Here is a 21,507-nt window from a genome sequence, read left to right as displayed (position 1 = left end):
GCTGATATTATAGTGCATACCCATATAATGAGGTATACAGCACCTATGATATCAAATTTTGTTGGAATCCAGGATATCCTGAAACAAAAGGAAATGAAGGTGCGAACACAGCAGTGGAAATCATAGCACCTTCAGGCAACCTTACTCGCTATGTTAATATGATGCTCACTTCACTGTCTTAACCTGCAGCATGGAATTTGGATAAAGTCAATTATCCAATAGCATACAGTTCTGTGAGTTGCTGAAGCACACACAGGATTACTTGTTGCTCCATGCAGAAGCAATTCAAAGAAAATTTTTCAGTACAAACTGCAGGATAATGTTATCAACTTTCAGTTTCACAGCATACAATAAATAATTTACTTGAGGATGTTAGATTGCTGTGCAGTAATACACACTGTTTATCTAATATGATATAAAATTATCATAACCCCTCTGAAAGTTCCCTTGACTTATCCTTGACATGATTCTCTCCCAACAGAGGGCTTGCCCCACTACTCTTGGTAGGATACCAAAAGTAGTCAAAACCTCTAATTTTAATCTCATCTATAAAACTTTTTGTTGCCCAATAAATATGAACATTTTTAGAAGTTGTAGTATGTTTGTTTTCTATAAATTATCATATGCAAAAAAAAAAAATTTCATAATACAGTCGAAGCTCTATATAACAACCAGCCTCCAGGGGAATGAGAAAAACTGTTATATCGGAAGGACGTTATATCGATCATTCATATAATCAGCAACAAAACAAGAATAGCTTGAACATTTATTGTAATTCTACTAATACAATATAGTACAGGCACCCCCGAATTACACAATACTCGACTTACATAGAATTCTACGGAATGCAACTCTTACGTAAGTCGGGAAGTGGCTGTATAATCTTATAATACGTACTTCAGTATTAAACAAGAAAATTATGATTGTAGAGTTCAGTAAGGTTACAATTAAATTGTATATTTCACTACATGAAGACCTAACAACAGAACTGTTTCATACTTTAAAATAATCTGCCAAAGCATGTTTTGAAAGAGAATTACGAAGGTGTGCAATAGGAGTTATTTCACTTTTGCAGTTAGGCTGCACTTGAAAAAAAAAGTTCTAATCCTTGATGAACATCTTTAACTGAAGCTTCTTGTTCATTCACAGTAGATTCTCCATCGTCATCCCTACAAATTCAGAAGATTCCATTACTTCTGCAAATGTTTGAAGCTTAAGTTTTCCTGCAAGTTTAGGCATGATGCACTTGCCCAAATATTTCTTCTATATTACAGACTGTTCTTTTCAATTAATAGAGGAAGCATGCAAAACTTCAAGATGGTATCTACCCAGCATGCTGGAAGCAGTTGCCGATCAGTTTTTATTCAACTTCATCCCATGCTGAAACAAATACATTGCCTGCAGGATGTAGATTTTGCATTGAATTTTGCTTTCAAGACAGTACAATTTTATTTAATAGCATTCTTCAGTAGTTTTTCTTAAAACACTTGATTACACCTTGATTGAGTGGCTGAAGAGCTGACATATGTAGTGGTAGGTACTCAACAGTGATCCCACGTAGTTCATTTACTTGACAATGAGGATGCATACAGCAAAATTTTTCTATTCTCCTCACTCATCCTGCAATCTAAGTTTCTGCTTCATTCTTCGTAAATCTGTGATGCCATCCATGCCTTTTGGTTTGCTCGATACATAGTGAGTAATATCTTCAAACCTTTAAAGTAATCATGAGAGAAGCCTTCTCCTAAAGCTTCTCTCAAAGTATCAAGGCGTCTCTGTGCCAGACATGTTTGCTGCTAGGAGAACGGTAATCTGTTGTTTAGCCTTTTTACCACTACTACATTTCTCACTTTTAAACATAAGTGTTTTACATTTACTATCTATTGCCACCTGGTAGCAATTTAAAAGTCAAGTTTAATCACCATTGAAGATGTCATTGTGGTTATGTCAGCAAAACATTTTTTAAACAATTTTCCTTCTATCCCTTTGTAGCGTCTATATCCATGCTGGTACTTTTAATACACACTTTTTTGAGAGTAGTCCATGATGAGTCTTCAATATCCATTTCATGTGCAAACAATTCAGCCTTAGCTTTTAAAAGATCACCATCTATGGGAATGTTTTTTTGCACACATCCTCATTAGACATTCCAAAAGTATCTTTTCAAGATCCGGATATTTTGCTCGAATCCTACCCAGTGCAGCAGATTTCTCTTAACTTTTAATCTTTTTCCAATCTTTCAGAATAGTGAATAGAGTACTCATAGGAAGTGAACAGAGTACAGTCAGTCCTCATATAGCATGATCGTTGTGTTCCTAGAAACCCTCATGCAATATAAACAACAGGCCCTATGGGAAAAATAGGGTTAGGACCCCAGTGATTTTCACCATAAACCGTAGTAAGAGGCCACTATAAATTTTCCCGGGTAAGAATTTTTGACCCAGTCCGCCTCTGTTTATCGATATTGCTTTTCTTTTTCTCTCTGAATCTGCAATGTCTTCACCAGGATGCTTCCTTTTCACACTAAGTATTTTATTCGTTTTTAGGGAATAAAGCACAATTACAAAATGAGGAGGCACGCTTGGTACACATAAACAAAGCTGCATGCATGTAGCAACTGAATAAGCAACACTGTAAAGGCAGATACACTATTAACACCTCACATTTTACTAAAGCACATTTCTGGGGGTTATACCATAAAACAATAAAAACAATTTCCAGTTGCGTTTCTGCTAGCGGAATCTGTTATAAACTGGTAGTAAACTCGATCTAATGGCATATAACAATAGCTGGAATTGTGTAGGTTTTTACGTTATTATGGTGAAATGTGTTTCCCCTTCACTGATATAAAAAAACAAATACATTTTCAGAATCTTCTCTTCATTCCTATCGTGCTGCGTTCAGTTGGGGTGATTCCGCGTTCGACTGCCATTTCTTGTAAACACAAAGGCAAATCGTGTATGATCGAATTCGTGTAGTGTAAACACGTGTTACACAAAGACTGACTGTATACTCTTCCAAACTGTTCAGGGATGTCAGTCTTAGAATGCACACTCTTGCAAAATCCTAATTTTATCTGCGATTGGCAAAGCTATCCACTTTCTTGGAACCATACCAATAAACATACACTCTAATTAACAAAATTAACTTATAACCATTTCATTACCACACTGTGAGAAAAGAGTGTGGGAAATCTTAAATGATTTCTCACAGTCACAGGCTGCAATTACTTCAGTATATTTGAAGCATTCTGTCATTTTTAAACATGAATATTGTAATAAAAAGTAATAATTCAAATTAAGAGGTAGAAATTTGTGGTCATTATAATGAATGTAAAATAGTATTAGGTTAATGAGAAATTGGCAGGGACCAACCACATAGGACATTATAACATGTTGGGATGTTAGAAAGAGGGTCGCTATAAAGAGCTTTGATTGTACATAACATCCTTTATATTTATCTAGCATGTTTAAGATGCATTCTTATTTTTAGGAGAAGAGTCACTGAATGATTATCTTTCTACAAAGTGTGTCACTGTTGAATATTGAAGCAAAACTCAAGTAAAAATTACAAAGTAATTACAATTTTGAAATGTATCATTATTTAATGATTATATATTTTCAATTATGTAAGATGACTAAAAATTCAAAATAAAAGGTAGCATAAAAAAATGACTACTCTATTCTGACATTATTTCTGAGTTATCAAATTTTATGCACACATTTTCATTCCAATGGGTGGTTATGAACATGAATAAGTCTAAAATACGTAACATCTGTATGGCAGATTTTATTAAAGTTTGGTCAATTGAAAGTGATCAGATAATTATACATATACCCTTGACAATGGGCTTCAGTGGTACAGTAAACCTTGATGCATCCGACACATTTTTAATCTGGTTATGAATTTGTATATCCAAAATATCTATGGATATTATTTATTTTATACTACATGTTTTATTGAATGCTTATCTCAGTAGTTTTGCATTATTGTTGTTCCAAAAGTGGAGTAGATTCAGCACTGTTTCACATGTCCCAAGTACCTGTGAAATCTATGAAAATTTGCCACTCGACATGTGAAAATAAATGAAGTGATAAAGATCAGTTACAGATTTTACACCTGATCAAGTTAAACAATCATGCAGGGCCCATCACAAAATGTCTAATGCATCATTGTTCAAAATTGCTTCACCTCCAGGAATCCCTATACAAATATTTTGTCTAGGCCTACAAATTTTTAGACTTATTATCGTCCCATTTCAATTACTTCTACTCTTTCTAAAGTAATGGAGAAATCAATTGACTGCCAACTCGTAAACTAACTAGAAACCTTCCATCTGATCAACAATTGCCAGTATGGATTCCGTCAGCGTTGATCCACTGGTGATATTATGTTACCCATTTATGGACTAATTCAATGGAAAGGTTCAGTGAAACACAAGCAGTTGCTCTTGACATCTCAAAGGCTTTCGATCGTGTTTGACATAAAGGTCTTCTAAACAAGCTTCCATCTTATGGTTTGCCAACTGTTTTTTGTAATTGGTTATCCAGTTTTCTCTCTGATCGCTCACTGAGGGTGATGGTAGATGGCTCTCTGTCTTCTAATTTCTCCACTAATGCAGATGTCCCCCCACTCTTTTCCTCTTGTATATTGATGACATTCTTCCATTGACTGAAAATCCTATCCATAGTTTTGCCGATGATAGCACATTGCATTCCACTTTCCATTTTAAGAAACCTTGTCCTGCTCAATTAGCTTCAACTTCTTGGAAATCTGTTACCAATTCCTTAAATGCTGATCTCCAAGTGGAGCAAAGACAACTTAGTTGATTTCAATCCTTCTAAAACTCAGTCTTGTCTTACATCTTGCAAAAAGGATTTTTCTGCTCCTATGCTTATCATTGGTGACACTCCGATTTCTAGACAAAACGATATATCTCTTTTGGGGATTACCCTGCTTCTAATCTCTCTTGGCACAAGCACATTACAAATATTTCTTCCTCTGCATCTAAAAAACTTGGTTTTCTCTTTCGCTCTCAGCGTTACTTTTCTTCCAAACAGCTGTTCACTCTGTACAAATCGCAAATCCGCCCTACCATGGAATATTGTTCCCACATCTGGGATGGTGCCCCCGAACCTCTCTCAGGCTTCTTCATTCTGTTCAGAAGAGGGCAGTTAGGTTAATTAATGATTCATCTCTAATAGAGTCTCTTCACTCAATGTCTCATATACATACTATTTCTGCTGCATGCCTCTTCTACAGATACTTCCATGGGCACTGTTCTTCTGAATTGGCTTTATGATTCCCGCTCTTTCTTTCAAAACAGTCCGAACACGAGCCGCCACCAGCCAACATCCATTTACTGTCCAACTTCAAACTCACAGAACCAACTTTTCATCTTCCTCGTTTATTCATTCAACTGCCGTTTTCTGGAACAACCTTCCTTCATACTTATTTCCTGAAAATTACAGTCTACAGAAGTTCAAGTCTAATGTCAACAAATATCTTCTTTCGTCTTCTCAACCTCCAATTAAAGCATGGTACTAAGTACTATAGGTTCCAATACCTCTTGTTGTTTGGGGTTTACATAAATATAAAAAAAGTGCTTTCAATTCTCCATCTTACACTGAAGCAAAGCTGCCACTTTGAACATCCCTGAATCCTACTCTGAAGGAGCACTGCTTAATGCTGATTACTAACCATTCTGCACATCAATCCCACTTCATCAGTGTCATTTATGAAAGTCAGAAAATACAATGGTTTTTGAACGAATCCTTGGGGATTTTAGACCAGGGTGAGAGTAACAAGGTATTTATAAGCCTCTGCTTCCTGCTCTGCAGCCACCCCTCAACCTACCTTAGAATCTTTCCCATGGTTCCAGCATGTATATTAACCACTCACAAAGGATAGAGTCAAATGCTTTGCTAAAATCCAAATATTAATATCAAAATCTACATTCAGCATGAATGACTTAAAACAATTTACCTGGTTGGTTAATCATGATTTTCCCTTTATAAAACCGTGCTGGGTTTCCTTCAGAATTACATTTCTATTTCAATGACTTGTACTGCACTCTTGATCAATGCCTTCATGATTTTCCTACCTCCAAACACAGACTGACTTTGGAGATAGGAAACCTGCCGATCCCGGTAATCTCATGTTCTATGGCAGCGTTTTCCAAACTGGGATCCATAGATCTGTTCCAGAGAGTCCATGAAACCTTCAGAAAGCGTATCAAGTAATATGCATTTATTTTCCAAAAATATACTGATAGAATCAAGAGTTTTATAGAACATTACTTATTTTTGATACGATTGGTATATATACAAGTCGCTTCCCTAACAGAGAGCATTCAACCCCACCACTAGTGCATGTTTATGCACATTGCGCATTGTTGATGCAATCAGCTAATAGAAAACAGCTTGCAGAGTTGTTCTGTGACATACATATATCAAATTATTTGTTCTGTGTATAACAGATTGATGACAAATAAAGTTATTTACTTAGCTTTATTTAGTTACTAAGTAAAAATAAGAATAAAGTTGAGTTGTTTCACACATAAAACTGAATTCTTTTCAGAAAACCTGGTGCTCTCTCTCACTCACACACACATATATATATATATATAAAACTTTTTAACAGTATAAAATATTATTAATGGACCAAGTACACTGCTAAATTTAAGCAGAAAAAACCCAATGACCATAATGGATACATAAGTGGAGAGTAGAAAGATAGGTAGATGGTGCAAAGTGCTAACAGAACTGAAATTGTAATTATGGAGAACAAAGAAGAGAAAGATGATAATAATAAGTAATAAGAAGTACTTAATGCTGTGTGTGTGCTATGATTTCAGTGCCTTCTTCTAGGGCCAGCTGCTGAAATCAAAGCACCTATTTTTTCTTAATCTTTGCATTTTGCTTCTGTCGGTTGGGTCATCCATGAAATATATGTAAGCCATATGACTTAAATTTAAATTTTAACCCTCATGTTCAATACTGAACTTCCATGTGTACCACATGCTGCATATATTTCATGTCAGAAATAGAGGCTGCACTTCTTGCCGTTTTTTTCCTTTGATTTCAGCAGCTGGCCCCAGAAGAAGAAGGTGCTGAAATCATAGGACACACAGCATTAAATACTTCTAATTACGTATTATTATCATCTTTCTCTTCTTTGTTCTCCAAAATTACAATTTCAGTTGAGTTAACACTTTGACACCATCTATCTACCTACCTCAGTCCACAAACTTTTTTTCATTTTTCAAGGGGTCCATAGATCTCAGTAGTTCGGGAGCCCCTGTTCTATGGGATTATTGTTCAGCAAACAACTCTTGAACAATACTGGCAACATGGCAGGGTGCATTATTCTGCTGGAAAACACCTGTGTTATCCAGCAAAAGTCACTATGCAGGTGCGTGCCCCTGATCAGCTATAATGTATAGGTAACTTTTAACATTCAGAGTTCAATCCAGGGGTATAAGGGCTCCAAGAGATTCCCAAGAAAACATCTCCCATATCAAAACACTGCCACCACTTGCTCCTGCCACTTCTCTTGCACTGGGACATCAGAGTGATTCTTCTCTATAGTTTGTTTCCATATCTTCCATCCACATGGCATGCAGGAAATAATTCATTGGAAAAGGCACTTTTTTTCATGTCACCAATGGTCCAAGGATGCTATTCAGATGCAAAATTTAGGCCTCATTGGCTATGGGTGGCCACAAGCACAGGTATCTTGACCAGGCTGTGATGACTCATACAGAGAAGCATTCATTGGATTGTGGTCTTGGAAACACATCGCTGGCTGTCCCCAGGTTCAAATCCATTATTGGCCATGTCACTGTTCTTCTGCCTATCAGCTCATACAGACAGCCAACGTTCACCATGACCATTAATGAGGCATGACTGCCTGCCCTTGGCACGGTGACTGCTGCTCTATCCATTTTTGAACACCTTAACTACAGTGCTCTGTGAACAGCCCACAAAATTCAGTTTCCTGTACAGTGATCCCTATGATGTCATCTGGCTTGTGGGTAATGATCGGAGTCTAGATTTTTAGTATTTTCTCAAAAATGGTGATGCAAATAAGACACTTTCTTGCCCATTCCAGTGCATGTAGAGGCTCTTGTCACTCTTTATAACCTTCGGGTTGGTAGCATCCCAAACCATATTTTACTTCAGCCATCCAACCACTTCACACAACTCTATGCTGGAATTCACAAGTTCTGAATCTTAAGAAGCATGATCCTCTCCCAACCCCTTCTATCTTGTTTGTCCTTCCTAAATACATTATACATATCATAGTGAAACTCATCATCCTTTAGTAATAACGGAAAATGCCTTGTAAACTTATAAAACCTAGCGTGACATTAAGTGAAAAAGCTTTTGTTTCAAGATCCACTATGTACATAAGGAATAAATGCTTTCCTACTATAATCTCACTGACCAAAAAAAACCCAATTAATTAAGAAACTATATCAATGTTTAAATAAACCCCAGGGGCTCACGTCTGGTGAGTATGAGCTTGGCACACCCAGGGTCCTGAGCTGGATATCATCATTCTTCTATTTCTTGGTGATTTCCTTCTACCTCTCTCTGGATAATTCATAATTTTTTTTTTTGGCTGGTACAGCATAAGCCTCAGGCTTCCTTGCACCATACAGCTAATAATAATAATTAAACCATAATAAAAACAAAAGAGAAGCATCAAACTAATGGGAACTACATTTAACACATATCAAATTAAACATCAATGTGCAAAAAAAAAAAAAAAAGCAACAAATCTGGGGAAACTAGACCAACAACAAATTATTCCATATAAAAAAAAGAGACCTGAAAGAATGATTTTTTTTTTTTTTTTTTTTTTTGATTTGGTAGTTGTTGGCGCATCGGCTTCTGTGGCCATATTGCACCTCCCAAGGTTTTTGCAGTACTTTGATCCAAGCCCGAGGCGGAAATCGAACCCGCGACCTTTGGGTTGCCGGGCAGGTACTTTACCCACTCTGCTAGCCCGGTCGGCCATTTGAAAGAATGGAAAATAAGACACTATGGAGAGGTCACACCCACAAAACTCATATGCATCTACTTAAAGCCACTGACCCTCCAGATGGCCAAAATTGTAATACACAGCTCACAGTTCAACGTCTACTTATAGACTGCCTCATACACCACAGAGACAGACAGACATGCTACCTTTCGCTCATTTTCTTCTATAAGTACACCTCTCACATTAGCACGACTGTTAACAAGATACACTGGATGTAGCCAAAATATTTACCTATCTCAAATGATTTAAATGTTATAATGTGCTTTAAATATTAATCAAATCCTTTCAGGAAACTGTATCACGTCTCAAAACAGTTTATGCACTTTACAGCCTAGCTGGCCTTGCACTGTCAAGCCCAACCAAACAACCACATCTCAAAACTTTCAGATCTTTTAATAATTTATTTTCAGTCTGCATGTCTTTGCTCCATCAAGTATTATACTCCATACCAGCGATCATACCAATGTTTTCCTTAAACCAATTCCTTACCTCCCTAGGCACTTTTTGGCCTAAGTTGCCCTTGTGCCGTTAAATTTCTATACCAACCTTATCTCCCACATAATATTCTTCTTCACTTTTCAAATGCTTACCTATTGCTATTTTCTCTGCTGCTATTTCTGCTTATATACACATGGTATTCGTGAAGAAATGTGTGTTCAAGCATAATTTTTAAAATTTGCAAGCTTAATGGCTTGGATAATTTTAAATGATCTCAAAAATGGAAGTGACTAATAGTATCTAAGATATATATACATTTTTATTTTATTTAATTATTTGACTTTACAGGCAAAACCCATTTAAAAAATGCAACTTTATACAATTTGACATAAAAATATCGAGTACAAATATTTCACACTCTTAAATATAAATTATGAAATTGAATAGACTAATGCTGCTAAAAGTTTTGTTTCATAGATAATGTGTAAATCAATGCATGATTTTTGAATTTTAGTATTAAGGCAAATTATGCAAAAAAGCAATAAAATAATAATAATAAATAAATAAATAAAGCATTGCATATACTAATTAATGTAATCCATTAAGAGAATGTCAAGTATTGGTATACTGCAAGCAAAAGAAATTTGGGCACCTGTCAGGTGCTGCTTGGCTTTATCTGCTACTTGTTTTGGGTACAACCGCTCCCAGGGAATTGAAATGAAAGGCAATCTTTCACAAGCAGATTATAAATGATAGAATGCCACACTGATTTTTATATAGGTTGGGAAGGACTTTACGTGGCTGTTTTCCATTAAGATTATTACTATATTTAATACCACTGACATACCACGTGAAATTAATTACATAGTTTATTAAGCAATCGCCCTAAACATCTGCATCGGATGCACATCAAATTTCTGGCAGGATGAGCAATTATGAGTCTGTCAGCAGAATGGTCTGATGATGGGTATCGGCAAGATGCCTGAAATATCACCTTAATGTATAGCGGTTAAGGCAATTGCTTAATAAACTATTATTAATTTCACATGGTATATGAGTGGTATTAAATAGTAATAATCTTACTGTGATTTTTTTTCCCCCATTCTGGTGTGGTGTGTGTGTGTGGTTTTACCATGTTACTTTAAAATTGCTTGATCACACATCTTATTTCTTTTGAATTTAATAGCAACATTTACTGTCAATCGTTAGAATACAGTAACTTCTGGCTTGGCTAATTTGTCTTCTTTCTTTAATTTACATGCTTCTTTGTAAGGAGGATCAATTGGAACTTGGGTTGGAAAATGATATACATACTTTCCATCTTCATTCAGCTATTGAAAAAAAAAAAGTAATTGCTTATTCTTATTTTAAGTATAAAGTGTGAATAACTAATAATCTTAAACAGGATTGCACATGTTGTAGTTTATTTTAGTTACTTTTTATTAAATAATTACAATTAATATAAATATGTATATACATATGACAGAATCACAATATTAAGTGCATAATAAAACATGCCTGCGTGCTCTGGATTCATAATTTATTTTTATTTTTGTTACACAGAGCATTAAAACTATGATAAATGAATTAGCTTTCGGCTGGGTGGCAGCCTTCATCAGATTAAAATACTTTGAATGGCAGTTGGAATAGAGATGCACTGCCAGGATGGTGCGTGAGGCACGTGATTAATTGTTTGTTGATGTTTGTGGCTGTGACGTATGGTGGTGACGTGGCCAGCGTTTGTCTATGGACAGAATTACTGCTTCTGTGATGGTTGTAGACAAGTCCCACCATCACCTAAGGCGCACCTGGTTGGAATCGTTAAGTATAAAATGCTCGGATACCTCGTTGAACAGGAACAGTGGTTGTCAACTTAACCCCATCACAGAAGCAGTAATTCTGTCCATAGACAAACGCTGGCCACGTCACCACCATACGTCACAGCCACAAACATCAACAAACAATTAATCACGTGCCTCGCGCACCATCCTGGCAGTGCATCTCTATTCCAACTGCCATTCAAAGTATTTTAATCTGATGAAGGCTGCCACCCAGCCGAAAGCTAATTCATTTATCATAGTTTTAATGCTCTGTGTAACAAAAATAAAAATAAAAATAAACAATATTAAGTGGCAAAATAGAAAGCGAATTTCATTGCAATTTTCCATTTTCCTTTCTATATATGGTGTTGGACTATTATTTTTATTCACATGTTTCATTTTCCATTTTGTTCCCTTCTTGACTCAGACTAGAACCCAGAATGAAAAAAAGAATCTGAAAAAGAAATTTTTTTCCAGCGATCTACACGCTTCGCCATGACGGTATTTATTCCTAAATTTATATCCTGCTAAATATCTTATATAAGAGAAATTTTTCTCCCATATAAAACTAAAATTAATTAATTAAATTTAATTAATGAATTAATATTTGAAAAAAACTATTAACATCAAGTGTCATCCACTACAAGTTTAAAAAAAATGTATTTGAACTTGAGTGGATGAATAACAAAAATTTATCAAAAAAATTATTGATTTTTGCAAGAATTGAACTCGCATTCTTCTTCAATTTCACGTGAAAAATACTGAAATCCTTTCATTTTACCAATTGAGCTACTGCCTGTTGATTTCAATTTTATTCCTAAATTTATATCCTGCTAAATATCTTATATAAGAGAAATTTTTTTCTCCCATATAAAACTAAAATTAATTAATTAAATTTAATTAATGAATTAATATTTGAAAAAACTGTATTAACATCAAGTGTCATCCACTACAAGTTTAAAAAAATTTATTTGAACTTGAGTGGATGAATAAAAAGTATTTATTAACGATTGAAAATTTGAACAAGATATATAAATATATATAGGGAGAGTGTGAACTAATAGTAGGAATTGAAAAACAGGCTTGTTTTCAGTCTTCATTGCACTTAATTAAATTTCACTGGCAAAATACAGCCATACAATTGCTTAGCAATTCAGCGTATGTTAGACATTAGCTTCTAACATTCTCATTCTCTATTTCTCTCTCTCTCTCTGTGTGGTTTTTCTGTTTGGATATTCTATTAGAAATCAATTGATTTTTTTAATTACTTCATGTTAAAGATACTGCTGCTGCAGATTCTGTCTTCTTTAGAATGCTGACTTTTGTTTATAATAATTGCCCTCCTCTAAACTTAAGACTTCGCTGTAAGGAATATTTTCAAAGCCTCACCAAAAAGAGAAGATCTGAACTCCATTTTGTTTTTCTAATCTTGGCTGAACATTCTCTCACACTCAGTCCTGGTATGAGAAATTGTGAGAATGCCAAGCATGATTTATTAATTTATAAACAGTTCAATTATTTCCAGCTTCCTTGTGCACTTATTAGTTCTCCAACGAAGGACTGCTGTAAACCAAAGCTTTCTTCTTTCATAATAGCATCCAGTAAGTTCTCACACTGAAACTGACAGAACTCATGTTGCAAACCATCTATTTCTTTATCTTTAAAAACACCTAGAAGTAATGGAAAATGGTCCAAAAAAATTTTCAATTTGAAAATTATTCCTGCGAAGTGATGAGATTTGTGCTACCTGAGCATTTATAAGAATATAATTTTTCAATTGGAACTTATGCAACATGCAGACAAAAAGAACTTCCAAACTGAGCAAATGAACAAAATCTTCTCATTAAGACTACTATGGTAATAAATTCGCAAAAATGGAGTGAAGGATATTAAAACTGTTGGTAAAATAAATTTGCACATAATATTCTTTGATACTGCTAGGAGAAAAGACGTGAAGCAAGCTTGAAGAGCTATGTGTAGATTTTCAAATGGTGACATAATATTTAAAAGAAGAAAAAAAAAAAAACGAAAAGCAAATTGATTAAGAGAGAGAAACAAACAGATTATCTGCACAATTGAACATAACATGCCTGGAAACATCAGGCAAAAAATGACATGCCAATTTGTCATTAAAAACTTTTAGATCATGAACTGGACGTGAACACAAGCCAGAGAAACTCACTTAGTAATCACCTCAATTTGGTGACTGTAAACTGGCCATGTTGCTTTTTTCACTACTACTAGCCTCTTCTTTAAATAGACTTGTCAAAGGCTGCTTCTCTTTTACCAGTATAATGTAGTTATACATTTAAGCAAATACAACTAATGTGTACACAAACACACACATGTGTGCATGCTTCAAAATCTTTTTATTTTTTCCTTTAGTTACATCCATCAGTTGAAAGTAAATCTATCTTTTCTTTTAGCACTTCTTTCTAAACAACAGCAAATTTCCACCAAGCAATTCATTCACTTTCAGAGGAAGTCTTGCCTGACCAATTTGATTGGATACTATGATGCAGTCACAAAAGAATTGGATGCAAGGAATACCTTTGATATTATATACTTGGATCTTAGAAAAGGCTTTTGATACTGTTGCACATGGAAGACTGTTGCACAAATTGGAGCCATGTGGTATTGGAGCCAAATTGCTGCTATGGATAAAGGGGTGATTGAGGGGGAGAAGACAGAGAGTGGTAATCAATGGACACTGCTCATCGTGGAGTCCCTCAGGGTTCAGTGTTGGGTCCATCGTTGTTTTCTGTATTTATAAATGATATTGATGATGGTGTATCAAGCTTAATGTCCAAGTTTGCAGACGATTCGAAGGTTGGCAGGGTTGTCAGGAACACTACTGACACGATGCTGCTGCAACAGGATCTGGAAAGGTTGAGCAGATGGGCTGAGAGGTGGCAAATGAAGTTTAACATTGACAAATGTAAAGTACTACACATGGGAAACAGCAACGTATCAACTCTGTGGTACTACACTGACAGTTGTAGAGAATGAAAGGGACCTGGGGGTGGTTGTGCAGGCAGATATGAAGTTCTCTGAGCAGTGCAGAGGGGATGAAAGAGTAGCTCATGGTGTATTGTCAAATGATATATAGGAATTTTTCTATCAGGGATAAGGAGGTGATTATTCCCTTGTATAAGACAATGGTAAGGCCACACCTAGAGTACTGTATACAGGTCTGGAGGGCTCATTTCAAGAAGGATGTAGAGCTGCTGGAACGAGTACAGAGAAGGGCAATAAGATTAGTGAATGGAACAAAGGGGTGCTCTTACGAAGAAAGGCTTAAGTTTTGCAAATTAGTGTCTGGAGACTAGGCACCAGGAAGGTGATCTGATAGAGGTGTATCAAGCCTTGAATGGTTTGAGCATGCTCAATGCTGATGGGATTCTTCCTCTTGCTCAGAATAATCAACTGAGAGGGCATAAATTCAAATTGAGGAAAGACAGATGTAGGATAGACGTGCGGAAATTTGCCTTTAGCCAGCAGGCGGTTGGTTGGTGAACAGACTTCCATCCCTTGTCGTGGAAGTTGATAGCCTAAATAAGTTTAAGGCTCAGCTGCACAGGTATTTCGAACGAACAGAGGGGTGAAGTGGAAGTGGTTATTTTTTATTTATTTATTTTTTTTTTTTTATGGCTGATGATGCATAAGCTTGCTTTCTTGCATCAAATGCCTCTACTAATGCTAATGCTAATATTCCTTTTCAGCACACAAATAAATAAGATGACAAAGACAGCCTGTTGCCATGAAGTGATTATTTCCTTTTTTTAATATCCCTGCTACTGCAATTTTTAGGCCTACAACATAGGTTTTTGAAGGAATTTTTTTCAGGTTTTCACACATTTTCCATTTTTTTTAGAATGTTGGTCCCTCCACAGTCACCTTCCTTCCAGTTCTGGCAATGACAGCATGCAGCTTTCAACCTCATTTTTTTTTACAAATGGTCACCACAATGGGACATAGCATCAGCATTAGTAGAGGCAGATGATGCAAGAAAGCAAGCTTATGCAGCATCAACCAAAAAAAAAAAAAAAAAACAAAACCACTTCCATTTCACTCCTCCGTTCATTCGAAATACCAGTCCAGCTGAGCCTTAATTTTATTTAGGCTATCAAACTTCCACGACAAGGGATGGAAGTCTGTTCCACCAACCAACCAATCGCTGGCTAAAGGCAAATTTCTGCACATCTATCCTACATCTGTCTTTCCTTAATCTGAATTTATGCCCTCTCAAGTGATTATTCTTAGCAAGAGGAAGAAGAATCCCATCGGCACTGAGCATGCTCAAACCATTCAAAGCTTTATACAATTCTATCAGATCACCTCGCCGGTGCCTAGTCTCCAGACATTGTACTTTGCAAAACTTAAGCCTTTCTTCATAAGAGCAACCCTTTGTTCCATTCAGTAATCTTGTTGCCCTTCTCTGTACTCATTCCAGCAGATCCACATCCTTCTTGAAATGAGGCCTCCAGACTTGTATACAGTACTGAATGTATAGCCTGACCATTGCCTTATACAAGGGAATAATTACCTCCTTATCCCTGTTAGAAAGATTTCTGTATATCATTGACAAGACACCATGAGCTACTCTTGCAGCCCGTCTGCACTGCTCAGAGAACTTCATATCTGCCTGCACAATTACCCCCAGGTCGTTTTCATTCTCTGCCACTGTCAGTATAGTACCACAGAGTTGTTACGATGCTCTGGGGTTGCTGTTTCCCACATGTGGTATTTTACATTTGTCAGTGTTAAACTTCATTTGCCACCTCTCGCCCATCTGCTCAACCTTTCCAGATCCTGTTGCAGCAGCATAGTGTCAGTTGTGTCCTTGACAACCCTGCCAACCTTTGTATCTCGTCTGCAAACTTGGACATTAAGCTGGATATACCATCATCAATATCATTTAAAAATACAGAAAACAATAATGGACCCAACAGTGAACCCTGAGGGACTCCACTAATAACAATAGTCCACGATGAGCAGTGTCCAATGATTACCACTGTCTTCTACCCCTCAACCATACCTTTATACATAGCAGCAGTCTTCCATGTGCATCATAATATCCAATCAAACTGGTCAGGCAAGACTTTCCCTAAACAAAACCATGTTGTGTCCGAGCTGTAACTGAAGTCTTGTCTAGATGATTGTGCTGTGCTTCTTTAACCAGTGCCTCCATTAATTTTCCTGGAACAGAAGTTAAACTAACAGGTCTATAATGACTTGTAATGTCCTTTGATCCTCATTTGTGAATTGGAGTAACATTTGCACATCTCCAGTCCATGTGTATCTCCCCTGAGTCCAAAAAAGCTCTCATAATTATGACTAACGGTTTGCTTACTTCCTTTGCTGTCTCCTTTAATATAACTGGATAGATCTCATCCACCCCTAGGTGCCTTTTTTTATGTTTATCCTCAACAAATTCTCCTCCACTTTCCTCTCAGTTATTACAAAATCATCTAGCTCACTGCCAGAGTTCACTTCACCTCTGGCATTCCCCTTCCTGGATAACTCCTCATGTGTGAATGTAGATGCAAAATACTCGTTTAGTTTGTTAGCCACCTGAGCAGGATCCTCAACTGTTGAACCATCAATATCCAGTGGACCACTCTGATTCATTCTTTTCCTCTAGAATTTACATAGGTAAAGAACTCTTTTCTGTTTTTCTTTGCTTCCTTTGCCAAGGGTTTCTCATAATCTGCCTTTGCCTGCCTAATCTTCTTTGTGACTTGGTTACAGACCATCTTATATCTATCATAGGCTTCCATGTCACCCAGTAATTTATATGTATCCCATGCACTTTTCTTCTCTGCCATACGTCTCATTAATTCATCTGACATCCATTTAGGCCTAAACCTTGAAGAATATTTCTTAGTTGGTATGTAAAGCCTAGTAGCTTCCAAAGTAAGTTCTTTGAATGCTTCCCATTTTGGATTTGCTGTTGGTAGCATCATCAGATGGTCCCACTGTATAGAATTTAAATACTGTCTCAAACAATTGCATTCGCCTTTACGAAAGCAAAAACCCTTCCCTTTACCCCTGATGGTAGTTACCTCTTTGAGTAAATCCCAGTTCAGCACACTGTGATCACTGCCACATAGTGGTTCCTTTATCTGCAGATTCTTAATGCATGAAGAATCACTACTGATAATCAGATCAAGAGTATTACTCCCTCTAGTTGCCTCCCAAAGGTGCTGAAGTAGTAAACAATGATCCAATAAATCCACAAAACCTTGCTAGTGTGTAAGTGGTCAGCACACAAATTCCAGTCAATATCTGAGAAATTAAAATCCCCCATTATAAGACTCTCTGATTTACTAGCCCACACTATTTCCCTGTACAGTTTCTTATTATACTCATCAGAGCCATTAGGCCTATAGCAGAGTCCTACTCTCGATTTTGATCTCCCAATGCTTATGTCACGCCAAACTGACTCGACACTGCACTGTCCAGCGATGTCGACTGGCTTCACTTCCTTGGTTTTTATGTGTTTCTTAACTAATAGCATAACCCCTCCCCCCTTCCTATCCTGTCTATCCTTTCTGTAGACGTTGTATTCCCCAAATTCCAGTTCTGCATCCCTTATATCTGTGTGACACCACGTCTCTGATATCCCAACAATATCTGCCTTTGATGTTTTGAGCAATACCTCAAATTCATCAAATTTATTTATTGATCTCCTAGCATTGGTGTACACGCAAGTATACCTGCACCTGTTTCTATTCTTAGCTACCCTAACACAACCCATGTGCTTACTTGTACTGCAATGGCTCCCAGCAGTCTCTGAAATATCATGCATCTTGTTTTTCAGGCTTCTGCTCATTCTAATAGAAGCAGTGCAAGAATCTCTTTCACCTCTGCCAGTGGCTACTGTCAATCTATTGGTCTTTGTCTCCCCCCAAGCTATCAGTTTTCCCGACCCACCTAACACTGCCTCGATAGCATCAGCAAATATTCTTGCACCCTTTCTGTTTAAGTGTATCCCATCCCTGTAGAAGCAATCTCTCCTGTTAACAAGTAGAGTCCAGACTGAAAAAAATTCTACCCCTTGAGCCTTGCACAATCTTTCCAGGGCCGAATTGATCGACAAGGCTCTCATCATATACTCCCTCCTATCGTGTCTGGGCAGAATTGCAGACACTTTCAAATTCAACCATAATTCTCGGCTTTTGTTCAACAGTGACCTGTACTTGTTAAGTAATTCTGCCGGTCTCCTACTCTTAATATCATTAGTGCCAACGTGTACAACTATATCACCTTTTGTGCCCTTAAAAGATGATATTCGCTCTACAACGTCATCAACCTTTGCCCCTGGCAGACATACCCTGGTCCTGTTCCACCTATCCTTTTTACAAAGCATGTTCCCCGTTTCCCTGACAATAGAGTCACCAACAACTACTAGTTCCTTCGGGACCAGCACATTCTGCCTTGGGGGTTGCCTCTGTGTCACGTGATGCCCAAGTGCAAGCTCTGGCGTTCATGTGGGCAGCTGAGAGCTTGATGGGCCCCTCAATTTAGTTTCTTCGAAGGCATCCACCCTGTCCTTCAAGCTCTCATATAGCATAACCCATCCTCCCTTCCTATCCTGTCTATACACACTGTACTCCCCAAATTCCAGTTCTGCATTCCTTATATCTGTGTGACACTACATCTGTGATATTCCAACAATATCTGCCTTTCATGTTTTGAGCAATATCTCAAATTCATCAAATTTATTTACCAAACTCCTAGCATTGGTGTACACGCACCTGTTCCTATTCTTAGCTACCCTAACAAAACCCATGTGTTTACTTGTACCGCAGCAGTCTCTGAAATATCCTGCATCTTGTTTTCCAGACTCATTCCAATAGAAGCAGTGCAAGAATCACTTTCACCTCTGCCAGTGGCTACTGTTATTCTATTAGTCCTTGTATCCCCCCCCCAAGCTATCAGTTTTCCAACCCACCTAGCATCAGCAAATATTCTCGCAACCTTTCTATTTAAGTGTATCACATCCTATAGAAGCTGTTGTTGTTGTTATTTGGTTTTTAGGAGCATTAGCAACTAAAGCCATATTGCTCCAGGGATAGACAGTGGTCATTCCTGACCTTTCCGCATCGTCCATCGGTCATGGGCTCGAACCCCGGTCTAATCAAGAAGTGTGTGCTATGCACTGCTGCTCATGGCCACCTGGTTATGGAGGCGCCGTCCTGTAGAAGCCGTCTCTCCTGTTAACAAGTACAGACCAGGCTTAAAAAATATTCTACCCCCTGAGCCTTGCACAATCTTTCCAGGGCCGAATTGATCGACAAGGCTCTCATCATATACTCCCTCCTATCATGTCTGGGCAGAATAGCAGACACTTTCAAATTCAACCCTAATTCACGGCTTTTTTTCAACAGTGACCCATACTTTTTAAGTAATTCTGCCAGTCTTCTACTCTTAATATCATTAGTGCCAACTTGTACAACAGTATCACCTTTTGTGCCCTTAAAAGATGATATCCGCTCTACAACATCAACCTTTGCCCTGGCAGACATACCCTGGTCCTTTTCCACCTATCCTTCTTACAAAGCATGTTTCCCTGACAATAGAGTCACCAACAACTACTAGTTCCTGTAGGACCAGTGCATTTGGCCTTGGGCGTTGCCACTGTGATGCGTGATGACCAAGTGCAAGCTCTGGCGTTGATGTGGGCAGCTGAGAGCTTAATGGGCCCGCTCAATTTAGATCCTTTGTGGGCATTCTCCCTGTCCTTTAAGCTCTCATTTAGGCCCATAACAACGCTGAGTTGTCGCCGGATTTCTTTACACTCCTTACATCGCACACATGCACACGCACGCACCTACCTGATTGCTCCACAATCATCATGCAAGCAGTGCATTTTAATTAAAAGGCTGTGATTCAGAGGGCAACTGACCCTCTCAGTTCTCCCAAGCTACAGCACTCCCATTATCTTCAGCCTTTTGCTTTGCTGCGAGTCATGATTTTGATTTAATTTCAATTTCAATACAAAATTATAACCTTAAACTTGTATCCCAACACAGTTATAACGCTATATATATTTTTCAGTTTTTTTTTTTTTTTTTTTAGTTAGTTGTTGGTGGATCGGCTTCTATGGCCATAATGCACCTCCCAAGGTTTTTGCAGTACTTTGATCCAAGCCCGAGGCGGGATTCAAACCTGCGACCTTTGGGTTGTCAGGCAGGTACTTTACCCACCCGGCCAGTCCAGTCGGCATATTTTTCAGTATCAAGTATTATCTACGAGGTCCGTTTTTATAACTTCCATATCGAGTTATGTATTAATTAATTATGTTATGTTTGTAATCTAAGTCGTTATATGTATTTAGTTAAAAAGTACAATTTAACTGACAATGAAGTTTAACAAGATTAATAGATTTTACTGATTGTTTGAAAATATTATATTATACACTATACTATACTAAGCTTACGCTATCTAGTTTGGGATATAACGTTGTAACGTATAACAATGGCGGCAAGTTACAAACGGTAAATCTACGGACACTTCAGTATTACTGTATTTCCCCATGTATAAGACACCCTTTTTCGAAAAATTTGGGGTCTAAAAACTGGGTGTGTCTTATACAGTGGTTGTAGATTTTTTTACTTGCATTTCCCGCTTTTTCTTTGCGCTCATTGTTTCACACTTGTTACCGGTATATTAGGTTATGTTTTGCCACGTTCTGCCCAGAAATGTCTCAGAAAAGATTTTCGTACAGTGCTGAATTCAAGTTAAAAGTGATCCAGTTTGCAAAAGCGAATGGAAATCGTGCTGCTGAATATAAGTTTGATCCTCCTCCAACTGAGAAAACAATCCGAGACTGCTTACAGGAAGAAGAAACCCTACTGAAAACGCTATGGCAGAAGAAGGCCATGAGAAGTAAGTCAGCGAAATGGCCTGATTTAGAGAAGGAATTGAAGATATGGATTGAAGAGCAAAGGGCAATTGGAATTCCTGTGTCCACAAAGATGGTTCAGCATGAGGCAAGAATTGCTGATGAAAAAGAAGTTACTGATTTCAAAGGAGGACACAATTGGTGCTTCAGGTTCATGAAACAGAATGGACTAAGCATGCGTACACGCACCAGACTTGCCCAAAAGATGCCTGAAAGCTATGAGCAGAAGGTCCTTGAATTTCATCATTTTGTCATTCAATGTCGGAAGACACATCAGTTTGAGTGGGGAAG

At 37.4% G+C, this 21,507-nt stretch overlaps 2 protein-coding genes across 6 annotated transcripts in view; one reads left to right on the top strand and one right to left on the bottom strand.

Annotated features, from left to right (window-relative positions):
* The window catches only part of LOC150078525 (mitochondrial 10-formyltetrahydrofolate dehydrogenase), a 910,691-nt gene extending 907,111 nt beyond the window's left edge, over positions 1-3,580 (top strand). For all 3 annotated transcript variants that reach the window (XM_090385282.1, XM_090385283.1, XM_090385284.1), the window contains one exon: positions 3,493-3,580. In XM_090385282.1, coding sequence (XP_090241408.1) covers positions 3,493-3,548 — 56 coding nt within the window. In that variant the 3' untranslated portion in view covers positions 3,549-3,580. The remainder of the gene's footprint in view (positions 1-3,492) is intronic.
* A 6,460-nt stretch (positions 3,581-10,040) lies between these two features.
* Positions 10,041-21,507, bottom strand: part of Trm7-32 (tRNA methyltransferase 7-32) — a 204,503-nt gene continuing 193,036 nt past the window's right edge. The window contains exon 10 of one of the 3 annotated variants that reach the window (XM_090385277.1): positions 10,041-10,817. In XM_090385277.1, the coding sequence (XP_090241403.1) occupies positions 10,692-10,817 (126 nt within the window). In that variant the 3' untranslated portion in view covers positions 10,041-10,691. The remainder of the gene's footprint in view (positions 10,818-21,507) is intronic. The other 2 variants (XM_090385281.1, XM_090385278.1) reach the window with 2 other exon arrangements.

The sequence above is a fragment of the Mastigoproctus giganteus genome, chromosome 11, assembly GCF_048544385.1.
Source record: "Mastigoproctus giganteus isolate SK-2022 chromosome 11, ASM4854438v1, whole genome shotgun sequence".
Lineage (NCBI taxonomy): Eukaryota > Metazoa > Arthropoda > Arachnida > Uropygi > Thelyphonidae > Mastigoproctus > Mastigoproctus giganteus.
The sequence above is the reverse complement of the archived record's forward strand: the minus strand, read 5'-3'. Positions and strand labels throughout refer to the sequence as shown.